This window comes from Rattus norvegicus, chromosome 15 (genome assembly GCF_036323735.1).
Source record: "Rattus norvegicus strain BN/NHsdMcwi chromosome 15, GRCr8, whole genome shotgun sequence".
Lineage (NCBI taxonomy): Eukaryota > Metazoa > Chordata > Mammalia > Rodentia > Muridae > Rattus > Rattus norvegicus.
In genome coordinates this window covers 7,019,533-7,037,089 of record NC_086033.1, presented here as the reverse complement: position 1 = coordinate 7,037,089, position 17,557 = coordinate 7,019,533, and the positions used below count along the sequence as shown (strand labels likewise).

Genomic DNA, 17,557 nt, shown 5'->3' with positions numbered 1-17,557 from the left:
CAGTTTAAAATGTAATTGGAAAGATTATGTTTTCTCTTCTTCTTTCTCTCTCGGAGTGTTTGTTTGTGTGTGTGTGTGTGTGTGTGTGTGTGTGTGTGTGTGTGTGTGTGTGTGTATACTTTTACATGTTTCTAAATATGCACATATAGACTTATACAATATATATATAAATATATATATATGTGTCTGTGTTCAGAAACTTGATGACTTCACACACACATGTGAAAAAGCACACATATACACACACTTACATATATAAGACCCCCATATCACAAACAATTAAAACAAACAACTTCCAAAGTACAATATACACCGTAGTCATAAACATGATCACACATATATGTACCCACAAACACACAAAAAAACACCCCCACACACAGAGTCAGAGAGAGATGGAGAGAGGGAGAGAGGGAGAGAGAGAGAGAGAGAGAGAGAGAGAGAGAGAGAGAGAGAGAACAGAAATCATAAGTGAGAAGCAGAAAAGAATGGGGAGGCCATCATGCTAGAACAACAGTTGTTGAATACAGATTAGGCAAAGGAAATGTGTCAAGTGAGAGCTTAGACACTGCTCTCCATCCATTATAGAGTAAACCTGTGTAGGGAATGCACTTCTTGGGCACACTAGGTTGAGAGAGCTGGAGAAAAATTTCCCTCTAATCCTCACATATCTCACACAAACCCTCACCCTGAGAGAAGTCTTTCTTACATCCCTGTTCATCCAGTCAGCTCCAGGACATAAGCCACAGGAAAGAACACTAAAACACTGACATAAAACAGGACGGACAAACTGCTTCTCAAGCTCTGTCACTGTAAACCACGATTTGGACAGGCAGAAGGGACCATTTTCAATGTACAGGGAAAAGGAGAGAAAGTCCACAAGCCCCATCATGACTGACAATGGGAGCCATTCTTTTGGCAATTGAACTGAACTCTAATCAGTTCTGTGCACTACAAAGACGGCTACCACATGGCATCCCGCTAGCATAATGGCATGTAAGTGTGCAATGTGTGATCAACAGATCCCCCTTAAGGAAATGCATTTTCTAGTTGAGCAGGAGGATTTGGTTGTCAATCCTCCAGTTTCTTGCATGAAGCTAACATCACAGAAAGTTTTGTAAATGTTCAAACAGATGAACAACTGGATGAGACCTAGGAGAGTGTCTGGATAAGTTGGAGAAGGTTAAACTGGTTTGACTTGGTTTATGCTTAGATATCAGGAAAACCTGCCCTTGATGCTTCATTCATCCTACCTGAGGCTGCTTGATACACGGATTTTCATACTGGCTTCCCCACAGATCCTTGTTTTTTCCTTAATGGACTCTTCCAGTGCAATCTGTTCCCATAGAAGCTCCCTGTTCTCATGCCGTGCTCTCTGGGCATTGTTCTTCAGCTCAAACAACTCAGTAGGAGGGGGCAGAAGCTGCTGCTGAGACACAAAGAAAAAATGGTGACTCCTAGCCAGTCTCCAACTTCCTCCCACGTCTCCAAGTCCATTACTCCTTCTTGGGTCCTGATCCAAAGAGCCCCAGATTATAGTCCAAGTCCACAGTAGCCATGGAGCATGACCTAGAGACAGGTCAAATGGAGAAAAGAGCCACATTCCAGAAGACTCAGGGCACTTCTCAAAAACCTGACACCATTGATTCAAGTTTTTCCCAGAAGAGGACTTAATCCCCATGTGTCCATAGGGATTTATTTGTCCATTTTATTAGAATGTCGCTTGGAGGCCAATCTTTCTGTGTCCTGTGTGTCCTAGAGCCTTCCTTAGACACAGGCTTCCTGGTCTGCTTCAAACACTATAAAGCCTGATCCTCACTTTACTTCAAAGATAAGAATGGGCTGACACATGCTGTGCCCTGTGCTGGGGTCACAACCTTGTAAGTTACTCACCAGTACCAGTCATTTTCCAGTGTGAGGTGTGTACATTTGACCAAAGCTCTATTGACCTGCTCGCTCATTTTCTTCATGTCGGTCATCACTTCCTGGTGCTGCTTCATGAGCATCTCGGACTCAAAGTTGTTCCTGTGGTAAGGCATGGTCCAAGGATGAAATAACATTATGAATGAAGGATTCAAGAATTACATGAATTCAGACTGAATCCTGAACTACCCCAGCCTAGGACATGCCAAGCCCTTGCTTCTTGGTACTGGGTCCATTTGGTATTTATTAAGTTTATTATTATGAACACGGAGACAGCAGTCCAGGCAAACAAAAGGAGGGAGCTGATTTGCTTGAGCTCCCTGAGGGGGTTTGAAGGAATAGACTAGCTTGCCAAGAACATTTGAGGACCCTGTGTCACAATCCAGGCTCCAACTTAAGCCCATGAAGACTATTCTCCTGTTCTTAGGTAACAATTCTCAATCATAGAATCTATTGCTACATGAAAACCCAAAGGAACATGAACAGTATTTACAGGGAAAAGAATTTATAACACGCACCAGGAGATTCCCATGTGCGTCCACCTGAGCAGATGTGAAATGTTCTACTGCTCACAGTGAGGCTCTCACCCTCATCATCATCATGCCATGGAAATTGACACAGGATAATTCTCAGGCCAAATCAGTACATAGAATACCCAGATCTTAAGTGATACACACAAACACACTCACACATGCATACACACACACACACAAACTCACACAAAACACACTCTCTCTCTCTCTCTCTCTCTCTCTCTCTCAAATACAATTAGAATGCCAATTAAATATAAGGATGTGGCATTATCTCCAAATACAATGAATAAAATCAGAGAAAACCAATGATCCCCTGTTGTCAGTCCAGTCACACACTGTGAGGCACCAAGTGGGATTGGGCCCCTCCAGCTCTTCACAGGACCTATTGAACCCAAAGCACCTCCACGTCAATTACAACAATGATTGGTCATAATCAGAGCACCTAGAAATTCCCACAAGCCAACACCTGTCTAGGCTACTTAAATCACACAATGAGAGCTCACACACTACTACCCTCACTCCCAGACTGTGATTCAATCAGGACACAGGCTATGATTTACGTTTGTAGGAATTAAAATAGCCTGTGCCACCATCCCATTCCCATCTGAACTTCACATTCTGATACAATCAGGAAAGTGCTTTTGACCATGAGGACACCCTGGAGTTGTAGCCTACTGCGATGTGAGGACATGTGGATTTAACAGAACTTGCATTGTGACTACCTGTCATTTAAATTCTTTCCCGGGTAATCCGCCAGGATTCTCCTGAGTTCATCTCTCTCCTTCTGCATCTTGTGGAGAGCAATTTTGAGGTTCTCCAAACGCTTCATTCTCTCCTCTTCAACAGGTGTTGTGGAGGGTTGGGATGATGCCTTCTGATCAAACTCTGTAGGTAGATAAACAACAGTGAACAGGCATATATGTGGACACAGTGTCAAGAAAAACTATGCTTACTCTAAACAGAAGTCTGAGGATGAACAGTTCTACAGATACAGTGAATCCCTGACAGAGCAAGAAAGCTATCTTTAAGCTGAACTCAGCTAGTTCCCTGTTCCCACCATCAGAGCCATATGATGACATATGCCATCATAGATATAGACCACACCTCCTAAATCCATTCCTCTGGCGCTGAAATTCTAAAGCTGGCCTAAACAAGAAGAATTGGAGGACCTTCTCAGCTAATGTCTGATGTGAGGCAGGTAAGTCCTTGAGTCCAAGCTGCTTAACATCTTGAATCCCTAGTCTGTGTGTTCAAGGACAAAGTGACTGAGACCTTGATATATGACCAGGAGAGTATCCCTCTTGGCATCGATTACCCACGTAATCTACAGGACACTGCTGAGAATGAAGTGCTTCAACAGCCGATCCTGAGAGAGACACTTTGTTATTCTTACAGAGGCTCATCCTGGTATTCTTTGACACTGCCCATGATGTTAAAGAGATCCAAGGAAAGCCCCTTGACATATAACAATTCTTGGTTTTCTGTCAAACTAACGATCAGAAATTGTTGTGTCTGCGTCAGCCCTTAGGAAGACTGGGGCTCTAAATCATACGTCCTACTCCTGGAAGGACCAGCTCAAGCCAACCTCCTCCAGGAATCCCCCTTGCCCTGCCCAGTACTCACTTGACCTCCTCCAGGACCTTTCCATTCGTCTTCTTCTCCAACGTGATGGAGGGCTGGCCTCCCTCTGCCTTGGTCTGGTCTCTGCATGGATATGATTGTCCCTCCGAAAGAGACTGAGGATCCTGGAGAACATGCCTCCTCGGGAACCCATTAGAAACTGAAGGGAAATCGCTGAGGCAGTTGGTGTCACCACAACACTGGTGACATCACAGAAGATTCTAGTGTCTCCTGGATACAAGAGAATTTCCAGGGAAGACACTACCGGTGATGTCACTGGGAAATGCCATAGCTTACTTGCTAACTACCTCTACCAGACTGGCCAGTTTCTGCAGTGGCTTTTCCAGAGACTCACTTTTGAGCCAGGAACACCCATTCGCACACTCTCCTTCTAGAGCTTCAGAGTTCTCACTCCTTCATTACAACTCAGTTGCTGAGGAGAGGGAGAGTTGTATCCGGTCTTGAAATGGAGAGAACATCTTTGTTAACAGTCAAAGATCTAAAGACTGTGGATGATGGATATTCTTCTCCCTGAAATGTATAAACCCAGGGTCCACGCATGTGACATATAATCCAATATCCACAATTTTTACTGTTCCCTAGAGTCCAATATTTTTTTTCCTACACCTTTAAATGTATGCAAGTTGGAGTACGTTGTTTCATGGATTGTGCCTTGAGAGGGGTCATGGTTTCAATATATTCACCCATGTTTTTTCCTGAAATCTTGGCCTTACCATCCCATTTTATGCAATGGAAACTCCCTTTTCCTGGCAAAAAAGCTTCTCAGGTATAGGTCAAACATCAAATTGTAATCTTTTTGTACATTCTGAAAATTTAAAATCCCCAAAAGTGAGGGAACTGAGACCCAAGTGAGAGCCATGGAGGGGCAGAACGCAAAGTGCTGCTGGCCAAGGAAGAGCAGGAGGAAGCAGAGAAGCTGTAGGACATCATGGTGCACACCTGGGCAACCTGCTGTCTTCACTCAGAGGACCTACAGGGTGCTTAACCATCATTTAGAACTCGGTATCTGGTGCCTCCTCTGGCCACCGAGGGAATTGCATTCAGAGGAACCACAGACAAAAGTCAGCCAAGAACAATTCACCAAAATAAATAAAAATGAATACATTTTTCTTTCAAAAAGGCATACAAATGTATGGTCAAGTCAAACAAAACCCAAGGAAACACAAGAAATGAAATATTTCACAACAACCCAAGAGTGCAAGAAACAGCATAAAAACAATCTCTTAAACCTATAATAATTCTATATGTATTTCTTGAAATAGCAGTTGCAGTAAGCAACCGGGCTGTAATGCTCTTATGAGTTCCATAGCCTCATCAACCCTTGTCACAATCTCCACCTGTTTGATTTTTTCTTAATTACAAATATGTATGAGTTAGAATCGCGAGTCTGTCTGTGATCAGACTGTAAACTGTAGTCAATGTATCACTGGCAATCATTAGCCACAATCTTTAAGTTTCCCTCCTAACCCCAGAGCACAGCCATAACTTTGGAAAGCAAAACTCACCCTCCAGCAAACTATCTATCCTCCAAAATCCAGTCTCTTCAAAACACCAAGTCCATTCTTCATGCTATAAAGTATGACGGCCAAGCCTTGCATATGAAGGAACGATGGTGCAGGCTCTAATACCTCAGCAAAGAGACATTTCCCTAAATTCTTTTATAAGTCCGGTTTCCATGATAAGAGTTATAGTAAAGTATTACCCAACCTAGACCTGTTTCCCTGGGTTGCCTCATGCCACGTGTTGTCTAGAATGACTCCTTTTTTAAGCCAACTTTCTGTTACCAATGTTACAAATTTTTAACCATACCCAATAACTTAAAAGCCAGTAACCTATAGCCAAGACACGTAAAGCGTATTATACATTTAAAACCAAACAGAAAAAAAATAAAGTGACTACACATATCTTTACTATTTAGATCAAACACAATTTTTACTTTTTTAGCTGTCATTTTAAAAGAAGAACCTTGTTACCTGTTGAATCCAATAATCACAGTCACAGATTTCTCTAAGAGAAACAGACACCAGCTCCCTTACCATAGAAGTTTTGAAGCTGCTGGCACCTTTAAGACCAGCTAGTGTATTTAGTCTATTTAATCTATTTAGCCAGCCCCCTGGGGAGCTTCCCCAGTGGACAGACCTAGGCTCCTAGCTACATTCCTCCATTGAGGCCTGATCCAGTCAGGGACATGCATAATAGTTAACACCAGAGATAACCAGTTATCTAGGATGCAGGGCTCCAAAGGTCAATTGAAACGGTTTTTATTTATTTGTTATTTCTTGAAAGGACTTAAAACTTAATCAAGGGGAGAATCAACCAGCATTTAAAGTTTTCACCATTTTTTCTTTTAAACATGAAACACAAAACATTCAAGCAACGAGAAGCAAAACCCAGACATAAACTGACACCCGTGGACAGCTTGGTGCACCAAGGACAGACAATAGACATAGAGGGAAGGAGCTAGATGGTGTCCCACCAAAGGGACCCAGATATCCTACCTAAAGGACCCAGAACCAGAAATGAGCACTTCTCCAATAGGAGCCAGCAAGGAGGCAGGATGTCCCTAGGAGAGCTCTTAAAAAGCTTAATCTCATTTTCCTTCTTTTGCCAAAGCATCTGTGGAGAGTCTGGGAGGACTGGTTTTCTCAAACCATTTTCTCTCTTGTCTGGGGTGTAAACTGTCTCTAATCAGATTCCAAAGCCTAAAAGCATCAATGAGAATTGACTTTGCTTCTCTAGATTTTAGCATAACTCTAAAAGAACACATACACAAAAACATTTTACCATTATTACCTTGTCCCTTTTTACAAGGTTTACTCACCACTACCCCAAATCTTTATTTTTCTTTGCATGTGTTTTCAATGCCCACGGTGCTTCTGTATCCTGCTTACTGGGACCTTTCCTGGCCCATTTTCCCCAATGCATCCCTCCTTCACTGGCTGGTTTCCTGGGACCATCTCGTCAGGTTGTCCTCTCTTTCCCGATCTTGGTGGGACCTCCATTTGATGATGCCTGTGTCATCCAGACACTGAGATTCGGGCATAGGACTCGAAGGAATACACACTCGGGTCATTCGTGTTAAAAGAATGCTATCCGGGCTTTACTGAGATCTCCTTATATACCAGAGGCAAAAGCCGTGGAAAAACAATAAAGCAGGCGAAAATCCCCAACCAGGAAAATAGGAAAAGGGGAAAAATCTGCATCGTGGCAAGTTCTGGTCCCAACACAGGGGCGTAAACAACTTCTTAACATCAATAAGCTGAAAGGCTCAGCAAGAGGACTGGGTGCCATGGAAGGTACTGGCCCCAAATTAGGGGCCTAGAGCAGCTGCCAAAGGTGTAAACAACTTCTTGCCATAGCAGGCTGAAAGGCACAGCAAGGGGGAAGGGAAACACTCCAAGGTATGGCCCAACAGGCTAATATAAAAATGTAATTGAAAAACTAAAACACTATATTTCAAGAAAAATAATTAAAATGTGCTACTTATCTAAGCATAACATTCATAATAGAAGAAACTTAAATGACTGAGAAATTCATAAGAAATATTCAACATCCTAGTACATCACACAAATGCAAATTAAAATTACTCTGAGATCACTTTTCATATTTGTCAGTATGACTAAGGTTAATAACACGTGTGACAACTCAAGCTGACTGGGTTATGGAGCAAGGGGAACATTCATAGTCTCCTGGTGGAAAGGCAAACTTCTACAGCAACTTCGGAGATCAGTATGATGGTTCTTCAGGAAGGTGAAAATTGTTGTTCCTTAAGATACAACTCCAGGTCTCATGTCCAGATGTTGATTCATCATAGAATACATACCTTTGCTCAACCATGTTCAGTGAAGCTCGTTTGTAATACTTAGAATTTGGAAATATTTAAGTTGTCCCTTAACGGATGAATGCATAAAGAAAACGTGGTGCATTTACAGACTGCATTGCTGCTTAACAATTACAAAAGGCAAAGGGAATCATGCACTATGCAGGACAATGAATGGATCTAGTAAAAGTCATTCTGGATGCGGTAATCCAGGCTGAAAAAGACAAATGGGATACATATTCACTTAAATGTGGATGTTAGCTGTTGATTCTTCAATCTGTGTGACTGTATGATCAGTTTAGTGTGAGGGTCTAGGGACGTGGGCCAGTCTGTCCTCATTTAGGGAAGTACAAGTTTACTCGTGGATTGCTGAGGGACACTGTCAGGATCAGGAATGTGAAATGTGAAGAGACAGGGCGAGGCAGCAATGGAGGGAACATAGAGAGGGACAGCTAAAATGAGGCACTGTATCGAAGCCTAAGAGAGTAGAAACCCTAATTGCTTTCTAAATTGTTTTATAAAGGTAACTAATGATTTATTATAGGTTCAAGGAGAAAAGTTAAAATGTTGCTTGGGTTCATCTATGTGAAATTTCAATAATAAGTAAGTCACAACAATTATGGATTTTGACTTTCAATGAACCTGCTACAGATAATGAATATCTAGTCCTTATGGAGACGTCTGTTACCATCTATTATACACTAGTCATTTTATTTTTTTACATTTCAAATGTCATCCCCATCATTGATCTCTCCACTTTGAACCCCCATACCCTCCCAGTCCTCTTTGTTTCTAAGAGGGCACTCCTCCATCTACCCACCCACTTCCACTTCACCCCTCTAGCATCCCCCTTCTCTGGGACATCAAGTTTCTACAGGGCCAGTTGTCTCCCTTCCCATAGATGTCAGATGAGCCAGTTGTTGCTACACATGCTCTACACTTTATGTATCAGGAGCCGTGGCCAGGACCATATATCCTCTTTAGTTGGTAGTTTAGTCCCGAGGAACTCTGAAGGCTCCAGTTAATTGATATTGTTGTTCTTCATATTGAGTTCCAATCCCCTTCATCTCCTTCAGGCTTTTCCCTAACTCTTTCATTGTGGTCCCCAGGCTTAGTCCAGTGGTTGGCTGTGAATATCTGCATCTGTGACTTGAACTTGAGAGGGTAGAAGGAAGCCTCGGACTCCCAAGTAAGGTAATAGGATGTAATTCTGTATGTGCCCAGAAGATGGCGACATAGGATGGTATTCACACACACTTGTTTCTCACTAACCTCTTAGTTCTGTTCAGCGTGTCAGGTAAGGTCCGCAATGTGTTCTGTGAGTGAAGATTCCTTCTGCTTGCTGGAACTCGATCTGCTGCGTGGAATACTCTCGATCGGCGATGGGCGTCTGGGTCGGTGGACGCAATGACTCCAGGAACTGAGAATGAATGGACTGAGTTGAGCAGACATTGAGGGGTTGGCATCTCCAGAACCTGCAGCTTAGCATCCATGGATCCAGGAGAGCACAGTGTGCAGGGCTGAAATCAGATTCTGTAATGGGGAGGAGGGAGAAACTAAGTTTTTGAAGTATTTGTTCTTTTTGAAAGCACAAAGTGGGAGATCAGTCAGTTTTCCTCTTTTTGCAACATCTTACTCTGACCTATAGGACATATCCTGGGGTATATTGCTTTCCAGATTCAATGGGCTTTTCAGAAATTCCAGTTTCCTGAAACGGCATGGCCCTACTTTGGTGGACTGAGTGGTAGGAAGTGGAAAGGTCCTCTGAGGGGCAGATGAGGATCAGAATATGAAAGGCCAAAAGAAGACGAAAGACACAGTTATGAAAGGAATGCTGGTGGGTACAAGGCAACAACAAGCATATTTCTCAAAGCCCTGTTTTACTGTAGTACTGTGGGAAGCATAACCACAAGCTGACAGAAACAAATTGTTAAAATAAACAATGCATTTGTTCCCATCCCCCAAACTACTCCGTTTTTTTCCACCAAGGTCAATAGAAATTTAAACCTCAAGTACACCTTCTCTTATGGTTCCATACCTCAGCAGGCTGAAAAATCTGCCAACAGGCCTTGACCTACCTTGAGTATGCCCGCAGGCAGACCTTTTCTCTCTTTCTTTTCCTCTGTTTGAGAGCAGGAGCAAATGACTTTATACAGTGGGCGATTTCCATTATCAACAAACAGAAATTTTCCTAAGTCATTAAAGCTAGAAAGCCAGTCATTGATGGGCTGGTGCGGTAAGATCATTCTAACTAAACTATCCCATGGGGAAAAGTAAAAGAGACAGCCACACCTGTGTTTAGGAAACGAGATGTCCGCAGGTGATTTGAGTATGGGTGCTGAGTGGGAGAGAAGAGGTCATGAATCTAGCTGGAAAAGCCCACCCCACTTTTAGATGTGTTTTCTTTCTTTTCTTTCTTTTTTTTTTTTTTTTTTTTTACTTTTCTTTTTTTCAGAGCTGGGGACCGAACCCAGGGCCTTGCGCTTCCTAGGCAAGCGCTCTAGCACTGAGCCAAATCCCCAGCCCCTAGATGTGTTTTCAAAAGGCATGCAATAGAAATTGAACTGCAATAAAAGTGTGTCAGTAAATGTGCTCTAATGATAGGTGATTAGGTTTTGGGGGCCATATTGACACAGAAACTGGATTAGTGGTAATATCTTGGGAAGTAGCTTGTGTTACAAGGAGAACTTCAGTTATCCCTTGCCTAGACCATCTACTGTCTTCTCTTCTCTTTTTCCTCTTTCACTCTTCTACCTGGGCTGATATAGCAAAAGGCTCTTACCAGAGACAAGTCAAAGGAGAATTAAGGTGAAATCTTTAGCCTGTTTTCTTGGAGACACATTGGACTGGAAAGGCTGTGAGGGAACCAGGCGGGAGGAGACTGCAAAGGGCAGAACGAAGCAGTGACTGCACTGGTCGTGTTTCCCATTCTGTCACAGAAGCATTTTAAGAAAGGAGGGTTCCATTGGCTCAGAGTCGGGAAGCACAGACTCCATCCTAGAAGGGGTAAGTGTAGCCGTGAGAGGTGCAGTTGGTAGAAGTGGACTGGCTGGCAGGATGTGAATGAGACTCTTTCCATGTGGGTGGAGCAGGGAGCAGAAATAGGGAAATTCTAGCTCTTAGCTTCCTCTCTGTGCCATTCAGTGCAGGCACCTGGCCTGAGAGTTATGGTGTTACCACCATTCAGAGTGAGCTTTACGTCGATTCTCTCCCCAAAACCCCTCAGAGCGACATTCAAAGGCCTGCTTCACTAACACACTAGGCAATTTTTACCTTCCTCAAATTGTCAATGACCAGCAGCAGAGCAAGGCAAGAAGGTTGCACGGCCATTTAGAGGGAGGAATCAAGGAGTGGTATTTGTGCAAGCCAGAAGAGACCTACAGGAAAGCTGGACATCAAAGAGCCACACACATTCTCTCATGGATTCTCATGGTTTTCCCAGGGTGAGATTCAGATGCATGTGGTAGTTACAGGCATTTCTGGCTGAAGCCGGTTTTCCTATGTGACATTAGGAAACAGTTGTAATAAAAGAAAGTTTCAAACAGCAAACTGTTCTGATTCTGATGGACACAAGTCTGATACTAGGCTGGAATTCTCTTCCTAAATTTCGATACTTTTGAAAATAAAGGATAGATAGTATAATGTACTCTAATCCTAAAATACTGTGAAATATGTATTTCATAAATATGCATTACATGATATTCAGTTGAAATTGCTGGGAATTGTACTTTCTTCTACCTATAACTGTTCTGCTCTGGACAGAATTACTAAAGAATATGATGACTTGGGCTGTGTGTGTCTGTGTGTGTCTTTGTGTGTTCTGTGCGTGTGTTTATGTGTGTCTCTGTGTTTCTTTAGGTAGGTATGTGTATTTATGTGTTTATATATTTATGTGAAAATGGAGGCTCTGTCAACTTATGGTATTTTTCACAGTAGCTATTGTCCACCGTGCTTTATGAGATGAAGTGTTCGTTATGGCAGATGGAGTCAGAGAGACTACAGAAAGATCAAAGTATGGGGCTTGGGATTTAGCTCAGTGGAAGAGCGATTGCCTGGCAACCGCAAAGCCCTGGGTTCGGTCCCCAGCTCCGGGGGTTGGGGGGGGGGGAGAAAAAGAAAGATCAAGGTATAGAGGAAGGGGCAGGGAAGATATCACAGCAGTTGAAATCACTTATTGTTCTTCCAGAGGATCTGGAATTGGTCCCTGGTAACCATACAAAGACTAACACCAACCTCGATAGGCAAAGCTGTCTCCCAGATTCTGCCCACACTTGACAACCTCGTGATGCTTCCACCCATACAAAAGGCAAAACACAGATCTGGGTCTAGTGGCTAATAGTGACATGGTCTATCTAATCTGGAGGGGAGGAGGGTGGCGGCCAGCAGCAGCAGTGGCAGCGACAGGGGCATCCAGAACACTCCAGGCCACCACCGTCCCCACCACCACTTGTATGGGTGGCTTTAAAGAGTTGAGTAAAAACAAGCTGGTAACCAACCATGGTTGAAGGGGGATTTGATCCCTGTGAATGTATTTGCTCTCATGAACGCGCTATGAGAAAATTCATCAATCTGCTCCGGCAGTCCCAGTCCTATTGCACCAACACAGAATGCCTTCGGGAATTGCCAGGGCCCTCAGGCGACAGTGGCATCAGCATCACTGTGATCTTGATGGCCTGGATGGTGATCGCTGTGCTCCTCTTTCTATTGAGGCCTCCTAACCTGAGAGGCTTCAGCCTTCCTGGAAAGCCCTCCAGTCCTCACAGTGGACAGGTCCCGCCAGCCCCTCCTGTGGGCTAACATCCTGGTGTGGGAAACAGCGATTGTTTGATGCCCTGCACGACCGAACGACTGAAGAGAACATGGCATTACCTGTCTCTCCTTTTCCGTCTGCAGTGTGGATGGTATTGTTTTCATGAGCTTCTAGAAGTTTCACTTGCCAACTGCCTTTGTTTCCTGTGTTGCCACAGTCCTTGTTTACAGTATACCCCAGTAAATGATTTCTTTGAAAAGTCGAGGGCTGTGTTGGTTGGCCTAAGCTTAAACTTTCCACTTGTTCTCCCTGGAACCCTGACCATAGCATCTGTGGTGGTTTCTGGCCCAACTGAAGGAAAATTAAGGTTTCTGCATTTAAGTATTTTAAGTGGTTTGGATAGATTTTAATTCTTTTCATAAGGTATATTCTGGTTGTCTGGTATGAGTGACAGAGCCATGCTGTAGTCACTTTACTGTGGCAGTTTACCTATGGGTGGCAGTTTTCTGTAGTCCTTGACACTGATACTTTAGATCATTTTCCTTACAAAGTCCAGCTGGCTTATATGGCTAGAATAGGAAAATTGATTTGGTTGTTTACTGATTTTTTTTAATTACCATTAAAAATTTCTGATGATAATACTTTAAATAAACATGATTGATTAATATTTTTAAAAGAGGTAAAACACTCAGAGACCTAGAAAACCATGGATGGGTTCCTCTTTAGTCAACTGGAGCCACAAAAATGTCAGAATCACACAGCCAATCAGAATTCACCTGAAACCAGACACTACAGAAATAGTCTCATTTACATAGAAAGAAGTGGCTGATGGGAAAGGATAAGCAAAGTTGCTCAGCACGACCATGAAAGGACTCTTCACAACTGGGCATAGTGACTCCAAGTGCCAATTTCAGTGCTTGGGATAAAGAAGTAGGTAGATTCCTGTAGGATCAAGGCCACCCTGTTTCACCCAGCAAGTCCATGATGTTTAGTTCTGCCAGATTATCCTGAGAGGTCCCGTTTTTTCCCTTTTTTTTTCATACTTTTTACTTGTGTGAGTATATTGTAGCTATCTTCAAACACACCAGAAGAGGGCGTCAGATCCCATTGCAGATGGCTGTAGGTAGCCATGTGGTTGTTGAGATTTGAACTCAGGATCTCTGGGAGAGCAGTTGGTACTCTTAATCTCTGAACCATCTCTCCAACCCCTGACAGATCCTGTGACAACATACTGACTAAAACTCTTTATACATTCCTTCAAAGGGTTAATATTTCCAGGCTTCAGTGACAATGGTGCATTATAACTTAGATGAAGTATATCATAAGTGACACTGGTCTCAGATATTGAAGTGGTGAGTAAACGATCAGAAATAGAAGGACGCCGCAGGCCACTGGATATCTATGCAGGATAGCAGTAGATGTAGTTGCACTTTTTACATAAAACACACAGAGCTTTCCAAACCTATTTATTTTTATTTTAGTTTGTTTAAGATTTATGACGTATACAGCATTCTGCCTGCATGCATGCTTACAGGCCAGAAGAGGGCGCCAGATCTCACTGTAGATGGTTGTGAGCCACTGTGTGGTTACTGGGAATTGAACTCCGGACCTCTGGAACAGTAGCCAGTATTAACTGTGGAACCACCTCTCTGGCACCATTACTTCTATTCTAATCTGCCTGATGTCTCCAGTAATTTTCTTATGAATGTTCTCTTGGCATGATAAAGTTTGGTCTTACCCTGTGCGCTCAGAAGGGACACACATCTGCAATGACATGTTTATTTGGGGTTTTGTATTTGTAATCCAAGATCTTTTTGTTTGTATTTAGCATGGAACTATCTATGTAAACAAGGATGTTCTCCTCCCTGCCTCTGCCCTCCTGCTTGAACTCTTGAACTAACAGTGGACCACCACCATGAAAGGCACTTTCTTCTTTGTGTCCTATATCCACAAACAAGCAATTATGTTTGTTACTAGGGCATACTAGGGCATTATGAAATATGCTATCACCTTAGATGGTTCATGACATGGCGTATAGATTAACAACTTGTAGCTGGGTATTTCGAGGCATTGTTCCATTGGACTAGACAGAAGACTCTGGCATGAATTTTCTACACTTGATCTTAGCCAAAAGGCTGAGAAGCGATGAATTTTCTAATGGCGTTACGTGCCCTATCATTTTTCTGAAAGTCCTTTGGACTTATGCCAGAGTGAGGGATGTGCACGAATCTCACTGGAAATTAAGTGTCCGTTTCCTTTAAGGCTGAGGTTGGGTTTCTTTTGAGAGTGGAGTGCTTGTGACTGGGATGATTCAGGTCTCCTCCAGCCAAGGCAACTGTGGGAGAAGACATCCCTCAGGTGCACTGAATTCTCACTTCCACAAGGTGGCACCCCATACCTAGCAATCCATATCCACATTTCTTCAGGACAAACACATAAGGGCCATTTGGCTAGAAGGGGTCAGAACAACACCACTCTTCTGTTCCCCTTTTATTGAGCAGTAAGTGGTGATCGCCCTTAGAGACAGCAGACTGCTGTGGTCAGAATGGAGGAAGGTGATAATTTAAGGCCTGTCACTGTAGGAATGAAAAGTTGACATTTTTATCTGCAGATAGTATAATAACATTTATGAAACATTTATGAAAATCCAAGGATATAATCATTAAGGAAAAATTTCAAGCTGATTGCCCATTAATTATTATATATCAATTGTATAAAAAAATCAAAGAAAAGCTATTGCTAAGGAGTACTGATCAAAAAGACTGCATATTTTTATTTTTTTCATTTTAATTTGGTTTCAAACAGTGTGTGTGTGTTCCTACATTTTAAACTGATGTGAACAAAGAGAAACTGTCCAGAGGGATAAAAAGAAATGATAGAAGAGGTAAGGAAAGGAAGGACAATGGTATTGAGAGGCAGAGATAGGCACAATATATGGTATATACATATATGAAAATTAGACACACACACACACACACACACACACACACGTGCAATAGCAGCAAGGTACTCAGCAGGTAAAGAACTTGCTGCACTAGTGTGATTATCTGAGTTCAATACCTGGGACCCATGGTAGAAACATGAACTGAAAATTGTAGCATGTATGTGCACAGACACACACACATATCCACTGACAAAGAAAGCTTTGAAAATTATAAGCATTTGACTTTAGAGGCAGAAGGATCAGGAGTTGGAAATGAGGTCACCCCAACATTCACTCACCTCAGAAAACCCAAGAACCGAGATTGAGCTAAGCTAATGAGTCCGATTAAAGTGAGGCAAATGTAAGAAAAAAGAATTTTAATGTGCAAGTATGCATGGCATAAACCACAACAAATATTAGGTTAGAAATATCAAATTGCGGGCTGGAGAGATGGCTTAGTGGTTAAGAGCACTGACTGCTCTTCCAGAGGTCCTGAGTTCAAATCCCAGCAACTACATGGTGGCTCACAACCACCTGTAATGAGTTCTGATGCCCTTTCTGGTGTGTCTGCAGACAGCTACAGTGCACTTATAATAAATAAATGTTAAAAAAAATGGCTGGAGAGATGGCTCAGAGGTTAAGAGCACTGTCTGCTCTTCCAGAGGTCCTGAGTTCAATTCCCAGCAACCACATGGTGGCTTTCAACCATCTATAATCAGGTCTGGTGCCCTCTTCTGGCCTGCAGGTGCATACATGCAGGCAGAAAGCTGTATGATATATACATAATAAATAAATAAATAAATAAATATATAAATAAATAAATAAATAAATAAATAAATAAATAAATGTTAAAAAATATCAAATTGCTGGTCCTTTATATTAGTTGAAAGAAAGAAAGTAACAAAGAAGCAAAAAAAAGAGAGAAAAAAGAAACTAAACGACAAACTTATGAAGGGAGGTAGAAGCCATCAAAATGAGGGCAGGGAGTGAAAGAAAATGGGCAGGGTGCCATGCTTGAAGGAGGAAAAGACTCTCTGCTCTGATGAAGCTGACAAAGGTGGTGCCTGCAGGTCCTTCACAGGCGCTTTGACCCTGCCGGCTCAGCTTAGGCACAGTTGTTTGTCCTCTTGGATCCTGTGCGGATTCCAGGTAAGGCGGGCAGTGGGAGAGCCAGGTCTCCAGCTAACTGGCTAAGCTGCTGTGCTTCAGAGCACAGGGTGCTTTGTTGCAGCTTGAGCAGGAGCTCCTGAGTCTGCACAGCCGCTGCACAATGTTTCCACCACACTCCTGCTTTCCTCCCCTGTGAAATCCCCTCTGGAGTCATGTTTGCTGCTTGCTGTGTACTGAACTGCTGCCAAAGAAAAACAAGCTCGTTCCTGAAGAACTATTGGTGAACAGGTCCTCTTCCCCCATATCCTAATAACTTTTCTCTTCCATTACCTATGATGTGGGCTACTTATTAAAAGTAGTTTGCAAAAAACTTTGCCTCCATCCTGCTGTAGTAGAAATAAGAAAAAAGCAAGCAGGTCCTTTTGTACAAAATACTTTATCAGAGGTCTTAAGCTCCTCAGGTTTCCTCAAAGAAGCTCGGAAGGCAATTTTAGGAAGTATCTAATAATATTGCATGTGATAAAAGAAGAGAGGCACTTGGGTCAACTAAAATCCAACTTTATTAGTCTGGTCTCTTAGTCTTCAGTGCATCTATCCAGGCTCTTCTGGCTTTTAGAGTCTCTAGCAAGAAGTGATGTGTAATTCTCATGGGAGGACTGACTGTGTATGTTACCAGTACTTTTACCCTTGCAGCTTTTATTACACTTTATTTGTTCTCCATGTTTCCTGTCTTAGGTAATATATGCCCAGGGGAATTTCTTCGCGACTCCAGTCTGTTTCATACTGTGTGCTCCTTTTACTTTGATAAGACTCTTGCTTAAGTTAAGGACATTTTCTTCTATGATTTCGGTTGAGAATGG

General features: G+C 42.7%; 1 protein-coding gene across 1 annotated transcript; it reads left to right on the top strand.

Annotated features, from left to right (window-relative positions):
• Window positions 1-12,411: 12,411 nt before the first annotated feature.
• On the top strand, window positions 12,412-12,711 carry LOC134482252 (small integral membrane protein 14-like). The gene has a single exon (XM_063274944.1). It carries the CDS (start codon window positions 12,412-12,414, stop codon window positions 12,709-12,711), a length of 300 nt encoding a protein of 99 aa, XP_063131014.1.
• Window positions 12,712-17,557: the final 4,846 nt, after the last annotated feature.

Coding starts and splice junctions, on each gene's coding strand:
- LOC134482252 (XM_063274944.1), top strand. CDS start 12,412: ATGGTTGAAGGGGGATTTGATCCCTGTGAATGTATTTGCTCTCATGAA.